This window comes from Callorhinchus milii, unplaced genomic scaffold (genome assembly GCF_018977255.1).
Source record: "Callorhinchus milii isolate IMCB2004 unplaced genomic scaffold, IMCB_Cmil_1.0 Scaffold3, whole genome shotgun sequence".
Lineage (NCBI taxonomy): Eukaryota > Metazoa > Chordata > Chondrichthyes > Chimaeriformes > Callorhinchidae > Callorhinchus > Callorhinchus milii.
The window spans coordinates 80,782,118-80,794,319 of NW_024704744.1; the positions used below are offsets into that span (position 1 = coordinate 80,782,118).

General features: G+C 41.9%; 1 protein-coding gene across 8 annotated transcripts in view; it reads right to left on the reverse strand.

Annotated features, from left to right (window-relative positions):
• Positions 1-5,588: 5,588 nt before the first annotated feature.
• The window catches only part of ehbp1 (EH domain binding protein 1), a 230,184-nt gene continuing 223,570 nt past the window's right edge, over positions 5,589-12,202 (reverse strand). For all 8 annotated transcript variants that reach the window (XM_042333424.1, XM_042333422.1, XM_042333428.1 and 5 more), the window contains 2 exons: positions 6,265-6,379; positions 5,589-6,016 (listed from right to left, as the gene is read on the reverse strand). In XM_042333424.1, the coding sequence (XP_042189358.1) occupies positions 5,926-6,016; positions 6,265-6,379 (206 nt within the window). In that variant the 3' untranslated portion in view covers positions 5,589-5,925. The remainder of the gene's footprint in view (positions 6,017-6,264; positions 6,380-12,202) is intronic.

A 12,202-nucleotide genomic window follows, 5' to 3' on the forward strand; every position in this document is an offset into this window, starting at 1 on the left:
GGGGAGTGGGGAGGGGAGTGGAGGAGGAGGAGAAGGAGGAGAGAGAGAGAGAGAGAGAGAGAGAGAAAAGAGAGCTTTTTTTCCCCGCTGTGTTTGAAAAGTGAAAACTTCAAGGGACATCATTTTTTTTTCTCTCTCTGGGGGCTGAAAGCAGGAGGATCTGCATGATAATAATCATTAAAAAAAAAACCTTTGTCGCCAGAAACATGGCCAAAAAAAAAAAAAAAAAAAAAAAACTCCCCCGACCTTTTCGAAATAGTAGTTAGGAATTGTTGGGGGGGATTAACATTGGTGATTTGCTATAAACATGCCAAAGAATTGTTAATTTCTTAACGGGGTGGGGAGGGGCGGAAATACACGCTCGTTAGTTACCACATAAGATACTGCTGATGGATTATGCGCGCAGTTACACTCATTTTGGGTCATTCTTGTTATTGTCCATATGCACATTATGCATTGGGGTCGTTCCGTTTCAGTTATCATTCACCAGATTCTTCTATACAGTATTTTTGATACGACAACAGTAAAGCAGAATGCATTTATCACCCAAGCTTATTCCACATCACACTCCCCACCCCCCCCCCCCCCCACACACACACCCCACACCCCCACCTTATTTATTGCACCAGATTTTAAGGAAACGGTCTGTCCCTCTTCCCTTAAAATCGTATTTTATGCGGATTTTTCTTGTTTGAAATAAAAAAAAGTTTGGATATGAATCCAAATGCAAACACACGAAACATAATGCTAATTCAGGTGGCGAAGTACAACTGAGTGTTTGAGTGAATCTATCGTCTTAGCATAGCCACTGATTTACTGGTCGGGGTATTCCCCCCCCCCCCCCCCCCATTCTGAGGACCCTCTGTTTAAGATGAGCCGATCAAGGCCCGGGTTAAGTATCAAGGTATCAAATAGCACTAACCTTTGTAATCAGAGTATTTTGTCTAATCCGAAATTGCAGGCGGTTTTTTTTTGTCCCCCCCCCCCCCCCCCCTTAAAGCCGGAGCTCAAACCCTGGAATGCATAGTCCAAAAAAAAGTTTGTCTCTCGCTCCTTCCAAAGGTTTTTTCTTTTTCTTTTTTTTTCCCGTTTCCACCCCCCCCCCCCCACCCCAAAAAAAAGCCAACCAGAAGATTGTGTGGCAGGAGTCAGAACGATGCTGAACGATGCTGAGGCAAGAAATAAGTGCAATATGTGAGGGGGTGGGGGTGGGGGGGGGGGATTGAAAAATGTTGCAGGTCGGAAACGGCGATGATGTTAAATCTGTCTCTGGATAAATTCTCCTGCAGACTGCAAAGGCTGTACATGCATACACTCGATTTTTTTTTTTTGGTTGTCTTTTAACAGAGGAGGGAATCATATCAAGGACTGTGGGACAGACTTGCCCTCCGTGAAAAAGAGGATTGGAAATCGCGGTGATTAACAACAACACCTAAAGCCACATCTGAGGCACTTCAAACAACACCAGATGTAACAATTTCACCAGAGACTTTTTTTTGGGGGTCTCGAACCGCAACCACAACCTCTCCACCAACTCCTGCAACACAGCAAGTCAAGCACCGAAAAAAAAAGTTTTGCAAAACTCCGTCTCTGAGCTTTGTTGTTTTTTTTAAAATATATATATGTAATATATATATATACACAGCAGAGAAAGGCGTTTTTTTTTTTTTGGGGGGGGGGGGTGTTGTGGAGTTCCACGTTACCGTGTGTGCACCCAGTTACTGACAGGTAAGAGCCTGCAAACGTGACTACAGCTCATTGCAAATTAAATGTTACATTTACAATCCGCATCGGAAACGCAAGCGTTATTATGGATATTAATTTAGAGATTGCTCTGAAATAATTTACAGCAGGAAACCTTTTTGTTACATCAACCTAACCGCCCCCCCCCCCCCCCCCCCCACACCACCCCCCCCCACCAATTAAAATCGCTTGTGAATGTCTTTTAAAAAATAAACCAACACCTAGTTTGTTGAAGCGGCAGGTAAATAATTGCACTAAGTTTGGAAATGCCGTATATTTACACCCCACAGCGCGATCAAACTGCAACCTGCAGCTCCAGAGGGTAACAGGGATCTAAGCGTCGAATGGTTTTTTGCACGCTGCTAAATTTTATTTCATTTTTCGGAAAAAGTGGGAGAGGAAATCTTTCCCTTTCATAACTCGTTAACACAGCCTGTTACAGTTTTGTTTTGTTGAGACCGATAGACTGAGAGGGGGGGTGGGGGGTGGGGGGACCTTGCAGATCAAACACAGCGCAAGCTTGCAAGATGTGACTTATTTGTGCAGCAAATAGAAAAGGATCCTTGTTGAAGGGGGTTTGGGGGGAATGGATTTAAACGAGATCTTGTTTCGAAATGACATCCGTGTAAAAAGGGAGACAGACAGACAGTGGGGTCCAAAGGTGCGCAGCGGACGGTGGGGAATATTGGGGGACAGCGCAAACTGAGCGCAGATCAGCGAATGGATTTGAAAGTACTGTATTAAAGAGGAGGGGAACCGTAGAGGACGTCAGCTGTCAAAAGTTATTTTTCACTCTTTAACCAGAGAGCAGTGCTGGTGTCATTAGTCAGCTCCCCATCGAACACATTGCAAACAGATGTTCCCCAGAAAATTGTTTCTTCTTAATCTCCCTCTAAGGAATGAATGGCCTACATTAATCTAAATTAAACAAACATATATATATATATACGGTTATTACCAAGGGCGTTTGGAAGGGTGTATGTAGTACATGTTACAACCCTCCAAGTATGTCAATTATATACCCACAGTCTAACTTCCATGAAATATTCTGTGTGCTGCTCAGGTAATGTGTTCAGCGTGGAATAATTTTCAAAGTTCAGGTTTAAAACGATTGCCAACTGAATGGCCAACAGTATTATACGAATTATTTCCCTGTATCCAACTCGTCTATAATTGTTAATGCGGTGACTATCATCACCAGGGGATGGTTTGAAAATGTAAATTTCAGAATGGAAGTATATGATAAAATTCGATGTCAGATTGCAGTCTACACGTGAACACGATTTTAAACCAAACTGCAACCTACATCTTATCCACGGGATAAATTCTGAAAATCGCTCCCCGCAATGCAGAATGTACACTGTTTATAGAAAGGACTCAAACGTGTTTTCTTCTAAAAAAAAACACTGAACGAGTTCTGTTTAAGCGTTAAGAAGCTTATCGCCAACAAAATATTAAAACTTTGCGAACTGCTATCGTGTTAGTTGGTGATTTGTTTTGGGGTTGGGCGTCTTACTTCATTTCAGCTTCCCATGGCAAGTAACCATGTGGTGTGGCTATTATTTAATCTGGATTTATTCACTCTGACTTCACATTCATTCACATCCGATCTCAATACACGAATATTGGCGCATCTTTTGAAAGGGCAAAAAAAAAAGTTTTTTTGTCTCACTTCAAATAATCCGAATGCTTTTTTTTTTCAAGCGACATGGATAGAATTTTTTTTAACACCCAAGATAACAATTTACTGCGCGACTTAAAAAAAAGGGGAGGGGGGGGGGAGAAGAATATTACAAATTCAGTAAGTTTTCACGCAAAACGTATCGATTCCTGATCGATATATCCAAATAGCCCGTTACAAAGAAGGCGGTGTTACGTTTAAGGTTTAATGCTTCACAGTTGAATCAGTTTGTCTGGATGTTTATTCAGTGGTTGATTGATAAGAAGTGTGTACAGTAAACGAATCTGAAAATGTAAACGACAAGGGACACGTCGGGTTTAGTTGGTCAGGTGCTATTTGCAAATTAGTCTCACATTTTCTGGAATGGGATTAATTTACGATTATTCTTTTTTGAATCAGATTTGTGAATTTATATTTTGAGCAATTTATCAGTGCTTATATATATATATGTGTGTGTGTGTATATATATATATATATACATTGCTGTGACTGGTGTGATCACGAACGAGTTAACATCAAAACCTGGTCCGGGGGAAGAGCACCATTTACCGCAAGAGATTAGCAGCTAAAAGCAGTGGGTTTCAGCTTTATCTGCCGTGTAAATCTGCCGACATTTCAGAAAGATTGTATTTGTTTATAATTAAATCGAAACCCTGACCTTTACCAGCCCGATGTAATTGCTTATGTATAACTCTTGAAACTTAAGTTTATTGGTTCAACAAGGAATCAAGGTCACAAACAGTTTGGAATACGAATTATTGTTAATACATATAAGATATAAAATGGGTCCCATTCAAAGCAAATTGTGCATCAATAATTGCAGGTACCTTTACTTCAGTCAAACTTAAAACGGATCGGATGGAGGAGTAAAATGTTGGGCATGGGAACAGTTTGGGAACACGTTTTTGTGTGTGTACTATCTACAGTGCAAGGTAACAGGCACAACACAAAAGCAGCGTGCNAAAAAAAACTTATTCAGGTAACAATACCAACACCAAACACTTTTTTTTTCGTGAATCAAACAAACATTGAACGTTCACTTTTTTTTTATTGAGGATTCGTAGACGACCCCGGAATAAATAAAACAGAGAAGTGCGTGTGTGTGTGTGTGTGTATGTGTTTTTTTTTCCCCACACAAACAGCAGCTGCACCGGGACTTGTGCAGGAAAAATAACGACAACTTGACAAGGGAATTGGTTGCTTTGCAGAGTATAAATAACAACAGCGATCTCTGAGCTAAAGACACAACAAAGGAAAGATGTTTCAGCAAAAATACCTGTAGCTCAAGCAATGGGATTGCGTTGTTGCCATAATAAATAAACCCCTTAATAAAACACCAGGCAGGCAAGTTTACCAACTGGTGAAAGTATTTTTTTTTTATCAGCCCTTTTTAAAAAGTTCAAATCAACTTCAGAGAACATCATTTACAACAACAACACGACAGTCCTCTGCCAATTAAAATAAGTTTTTGAGATTTCACCGGATCTCACGCCTCCAACGCATCTCAATAACTCCTCAATGAAATAAAACCAGACCTAACACAACACAGAACAACAACAACAAAAAAAAAATCGATGAAATGAAATGCAGCGCTACAGCGGTTCCACAGCATTCCACCTTTTTTATATTCTTTTTCTGCAGAATGGTTTTTTTTTATAAAAAAAATGATGAAGCAGCAATAATGAAAATCACAATCCGGTGTGGTTTGTTTTTGTTGTTGTTTTTTTTTTGTTTTAAAGACCAAGGCGATCAGGTTAGTCGGTCTCACTTCCGACCTGGACCTGTAGATTCAAGCGTGGCTCTGGTTCTGAATGAATACATGATTCGGGTTTTTTTTTGTGTGTGTGTGTGTGTGTGTAAAATTCCCAGTCCAGGAGGAGGAGAGGAGAACAAATGAGGATGGCAGTTAATCGGTCCTCCTTCCATTCTTTTTTTTTTCCCTGCTACAGTATTTGAAAACTTGGATGTATGTAATCGGTTCCAAAGCAAATCTGTCCCACAGGACCGACTGAAAGTCACATTAAGCCTCAAATCCCGCGTTACATAAAAGAAACATCAATCTGACCACATTTGTAACAGTTTTCTTCGTGATGAACGGGTTCCTCCAAACTATATGGGGGTGAGGTGGTGGTGGTGGGAGGGGGGGGGGGGGGGGGGGGGGGGGAGACCTCCTTTAATCATCACTGCTTTGCGATGCAAACCGAGAATTACACTCCTGGCTCTTTCTTTTTCTTTGTAACAAAACATAATTTCTTTAGAACAATTAATGCCGCCAAGTACATGGATGTAAGGCAGAGATATAAAATCCTGCCGACATAAAACATCACACACACAGTTTACAACCCTACACAGTTACACATCATCCCAATTCCATCGCATACGTTTATTACTATTATTATTATTATTAAAATATGACAGTTAAAAGCTTTTCTATATGACGTCTGTGTGTTTGTGGGTGGGAGGGGAGGGGGGGGAGATGGGGTTCAAAGTCTTTGTGCAGCTCACTGGAGTACACATTTATCTTCTTTCTTGACAATTTTGCCCTTGTTTTGTTCAAGAGTTCGTTCCAAATGTTCGTCCTCCTCCTCGGCCCTTTAAAGAAAGAACATAAAACACAGACTGTTAGCAGCGATTAGTACTGTAATTACTGGAACAAGCAAAGGGAAACGTGGAGGTATAATGAGGTATAATATTCGGCGAGCCGGGGAGATCAGTCAACTCGGATTTCTTCAAATGCAACGTTTTTTTTTCCAAGAAAAAAATCAAAATGAATTATGAGAAAATTAACAGGTGCGTTAATTCGGTGTAGGTTTGTAACGAAGGGGACTGACAACACTTACTGCTTTTCCTGGGCGTCCAAATCCCTGACCAGGGCATCCCGCTTGTTTACCAGGATAACGAGTTCGTCCAGCAAAAGCTGTTCACGTCTTTTCTGGGCCTCTGTTTTCTGCCAGTCTAAAAAGAGCAAATAGTAAGAGGATACGGTAAATGTCTCTGCATGTTACCACGATTTTTGTGTGCGTTGTTTTTTTTTTAGTAACATCCCTCCACCCCCACCCGCCCCCTCTCCCCCATCCACCTTAATGCAACCCACCTCTTTAACAAACTATTGCGAATACTGTACTTTCAGGTGAATGGACCACACTTACACTTAGTCAATTACATCTCCATAGACACCTGACTGAGACGCCACGGAGTTGAGCACATTCACCCACTCACATATTCCAATCTTCCAAGTTGACTGAATCGGGTTAGTAAAGGACACTGAGCTGTGTGTTTACACACACCACATACATACTGTTTAATAAGGTTCCAAGAGCAATATTTTAGCACTGAGAACTTGCACAGCCCATTCTCCTTTATGGGTTAAAAAGGAACCACTTTAGAAAGAGATTAACTTTACTGGTGCCCAGCTAAAGACTCGGTGAAATCAAACATTTTTTTTTTTTTTGCCTTTCAGCGTTCCCTGATTTAACGCTACAGATGTATATTACTGCATAGGAGCAAAAAATAGCACACAGGGAATTAGCTCTCTGTTGACGTCTTGGTAGAAATAGTATTAGAACCTCCTTTGGTGGGTCGAACCAGATCATATTCGGAGGCCAATCATCAATACATACACCAAATCTATAATCCCGAAACGATCCCTATTTATTCCAGAACATTTCAGACATAATGGTAAATCGATAGCAGCGAACCCACAGGTAGGATCCTGCTTTCAACAAGGTCTGTGTGTCTTGATGTACACTTTACAATTTACAGTAAGAGAGAGAGAGAGAGAGGAATGAATCATTGGAGATGGACGATGAGGATTAATGGTACTTTATGCATTTGCCATCACTGCATGTCAAAGATAATTTTTGCTAAACTTAAGAGATTTGTTGCTTTGCATTTGTGTAATCCCTTCCTAAAATACCTGAAGCAATTTATAAAACGTCTGCCTGGTTTGTTCAAACATACACATTTCAGCTGCAAATTTCATTTCAGCAAATCATCAGCAAACGTCCCCAAACTCTTTTTTTTTTAAAAACCAAGTAACAAGTAATTTCCGGCTCAGCGCCGTCTTTCATGTTGATTATAAGCAACTCATTTTTCCAAAAAAAAAAGAAAAAAATGTAAGTCGCCAGACCAAACAAATACAGAATGCAACAAACACACTCCTGTGGTTCAAAACAATATCAGGCCCATTCTTTAATAAAGCAACACTGAAATGCTAAATTATTAAACGATGCAGATTTTGATCAATTTGATCACTTGACCAACTAACTATCCGGGGGGAGGGGGGGAGGGGGATTGACAGGCAGTTATAGATTGTGCATCTGGGACATTAGAAAACACACACACACAAAAAAAAACACACTCGAGGTTGTGAATAAGGTTAATTCGTGTAAACGAGGAGGCGAATTGAAGGCTCCTCTTTCGGGTTTCTGGGGAAGGCTGACAACCTGGATTTTGCAAAATGCGCTAATTTGCGGACGCTGGCCTTGTGTGGGCAGGTTGCAGGGGAGGGAGGGAGGGGAGGGAGGGATGGGTTGGGAGGGGAAGGTAAACCAGTGGGGGTTGGCCAAGCCACCGAGCCCTGCAGCTTGTAGCTGTCACTCAGCGGCCGCCCGGACCCGCCCGGACCCGCCCAGGTCGTTACAAGTGTAAACAATGGAGGAGGACGAGTGTCTGGGAAAGAGAGAGAGGGAGAGGGAGAGGGAGAGAGATACCTGCACCAGCCGCAGCCCAGGCAAATCCACACCAACCCCTCCAAAACCCACAGCCACAAAAGTAACGAAACAAGGCCCTTTCTCCTTCCCAAACAGAGTGTGCAATCTGCTCGGGTTTATCCCTCCTCCGCCGCCCTGGGCTTTCACGTTAAACTCACACGGCTGTTGCATTCAGATAAATACAACAATGCACATCAACCGTTACCATGTGAATCTTCATAAGCAACACAAGAATGCGCCATTACAACCACGGCTAACCCCCCCCCCCCCCCCCCCTCTCCCTCCCTCCCTCCCCTCTAAAGCAAAAAAAAAACCCTCACCGCAGACAACAAACAGGCTCAGCAACTTTGCACATGCCAGAGGTTCTTGAGGCGCTGATGCTTTCATACGTATTTGCAAGGGCAGCATTTAAGCACATCTCCCCACAAAATTTATCAAGGCGACCAGATCGAGAGTCTTGCAGCAATTGTACGAATTCACTTGAAATGTCCTTAATCCACACACACACCCCCACACACACACCCACACACACACACACACACGTTGCAGGAGCAAAGCGAATTCTAAAAACAAATTGCAAGTGAAGTCCTTTCGTATGAATACGCCAAACTAATGTTTTGGATGGTTAATGAGATATTAGTTCAGGCAACTACTGGATCGACAGCAATCGCAGTGGCTTGAAGGAGAGAGAATGTGGTTAGATCTCATCAGAGGGGCTCACTTGTAAACCACTATGTGTTCATGCCTCGGTTTTGCTGCACCTGAGTATTGCACCTTTAATAGTATTACCTCCTGTCCACTCATTTTTGCTATTTTTGTAAGGTGGAGGATAAGAGAAGTAGAGCACTGGCCACAACCCCAAACACACTCAGATTTCTACCGATGGACCACAGCTCCTCAGTGTACCCACAGCCGCAAATGCACCGATGCATTCACCATGTCATGAAATCGAACGGTGACTTAGCGAAACGTGCATTTTTCCTGAACAAAACTGTGGAAAAAGCTGATGGGATCGTTGTCGCTTATCCAACCATCAGAAACACACTGCACGGGGACAGCGCGTTGCTGTGCTCGTTTCTTCTGCTGTGGTGAGACGTGTTGCCAGCAACAAGAACCACCTTTTCCAAGTAGTCTTAAACTGTCACTGTAAATACCAGTGTAACATTGTGGGTCTTGTGGGAGTTACTGAAACGACTTTGCAGCTTTGGTGTTCGACAGGTAGTGGAACTGGGGGAAATATATTCAAATTTTAATTGAAAATGCTTTTAATAATAATAATAATAATCTTTGCATTTGATATAGTTAGTGCCCTTCATGTTGTCGAGATGTCTCCAACGCTTCACAGGATATACTGTTAAGTGGATTGACTGTATTTTAAGAGCAAAACGTGCGGCCAGTGGAACGCGGCAATGTCCCACAAATAGCCATGGACCGCCGAGTGACCAATTTTTTTATTGGGGGACTGTTGGTCAGGACACCTGGAGAAACTCCCCTCTCTTTTCAAATTGTGGCATGGGATCTTTCATGTCCACCTAAACAGGCAGATGAGACCTAGGTTTAACGACTCATCCGAAGGGATGGCACCTTCGACAATGCAACCTCCTTCCCCCCCCCCAACCCCCACCAACAACACTTTGTTGCCGTGTCATCTTAAGACTGTGCGATTCCAAGTCCCAACATGGGGCTTCAACCTACAACTTTGTGACTCAGAGGCGAGAGTGCCCCCACTGTACCAGGCTGTCACACACTATTTGGACTCAACTGCTCACAATGTCCCCTTCGCCCGCTCGCTGTACAGCTGGAAAGTGTGACCCTCACAATTGAGGAATGACCACTTGCACAAGGTATTGGAAGGCAATTAGTGGTCGTGAAACTGTGTTCCAGTTTTACTCACTCTCTTAAGAGATTTCAGAGCAAAAAAAATCAAATGTTAGGGTGCCTGGAATTACTGGGATAAAAGAAAATCGTAGACACCAGAAATCAGTTACATTTAAGGGGAAATTATTGGGGGTTGCAAATATTTGCACTGCAGGCTTTTTCAGTGACCCACAGAGCTTGCGCTAAGTTTTGCTTTTACTTCTTTCTAATTTGGCAAATTATAATGGTCACAAGCAGTCTACTGAAGGCTCATCATGTCAGGTTTCCCAGGCAGAGAACAGCTGCTCAACTGACATATGGGAAGGGTTGTCAGCAGACGGCTTTCACTGCATTGACATCCTCCCTGATCCTGGATGCAAATCCCAGAGCTCAACCGACATTTAATAAAGAAGGTACCCGCGGAACCCGGCCCCACTGTACACATTAGCAGAGTGGTTTGCCTCTGGTCGGGAGACCCAGTGTGGCAAGTTTCCAGCAACACGTCCCAGAATTGTAAGAATCTCTCTTGAAAAAAGGAAGCAAAGTGTTTTTTTTCTAATTTATTTATATATATGGGGGTGTGGCTTACATTGAAAGTGCTTCTTTCCCCCCTCCCTTTGCCCCCTCACACAAAAGAGTATTATTTTCCTTTAACCTGGCCACAACAACAATTTACATTTATATAGCACCTTTCACAAATACCTTGAAGCACTTTACAGAATGAGTTTAATTAGAAATGAAGTGAATGTTATGTAGCCAATTTGGGCAGCAGCATCTGACAAACAATGAGCTAAACAGACAATTAATTTTAATTTGGGGTGACTGGCTGAGGAGGGAATGCAAGACAAGATAACCAGCAGAAAAACTCCACATTTCTTAGAAATAGCAGCAAGAAATCCCTTTCCAACCACCAGAATCATAAATGCGATATACCACAACAATTTGCATAGTGCCCTTCACATAGGTAGCATCTTGAAGCGCTTCAGAATGATAGGACTTAATAATATATTCTGTGAAACACTTTGAGACATCCTCTTGATGTGAAAGGCACTGTATCAAATGTAAAGCTTACTATTAAATAATAAACTTCTTTATAATGTAGAATGCTGAACTACTGTACAACCAGTCTGATATTTAGTACTAATGAAAAATATACTGTGATACATTACATTGTGAGTTATATAGTGTGTCTTATAATGTGGAAATAAAAATCAGGTTTGCATATTTAATTAGTGATCAGATATGCATATCAAAGCAATAGAAACCCAGATAAATACTCTGTTGAATATGTTCAGCGAAGAAACCAATATCACGTTTAGCACTGTTTGTAATGAACAGGGGAAATTTACACTCCAGTGGGTCTAACATCCTCACTATTCCAAGTGCAAATTCATACAATGCAAAACATTTGTACTGGAAACAAAACCAGAATCTTTGCTTTCCAGCACGTCATCAAGTTAGAAGTCTTCACTGATTTTGCTCTGTGCTGTGGCCATGTAAATGAAATAACAATAATCCTTGCAATTGATTTAGTGCCTCATCATGCCATAATGTCTCAAAGCTCTTCAGAATTTTTGGTATTTGTAGATAAATGTAGCAGCCAGTTTTCCCTCTGCAATGCCTCAGGAAGTGGTGAACCATTTTTTTTAAATCAGGGGGATTGTTGGCCAGGACATCAGGACAAACACCATTCTCTTTTCAAATAATGCCACACAATCTTTAGTGTCTTCCTGAACAGGTTGATGGAACCTCAGTTTAACATATCATGTGAAGGAAGACATCCCCGACAATACAGCACTCCCCCAGCACTCCATTGGAGTGTCAGCCTAACCAGTGATCTTAAAGTCCTGATGCGGGGTTTGAACCCACAACCTTCTGACTCAGAGGAGAGCGTGTGCTACCACCCGAGTCAGGCTGACAAACAAAAAAATTCATTGAATCAGAGTAACAAAAGTAAGGCAGGTGGAGAAATTGGGAACAAAAGCTGCAAGATGAAATGTCCATAAATTACATTTTGGGGGATTCAGAATAATAAGTCTGCAATGAATTCCAGTTGTGCAGAAGCAAAGTTAATTCTAAAATGAAAGCAAAGTGAACTCAAGTTCTGACACTTGCAGTATTTGGAGCACACACACTGCACCAGCGCCATATACCAGCTATATCAGCACGTTATGTGGTGAGAAACTTTTTAACCATTATGTGAAATAAG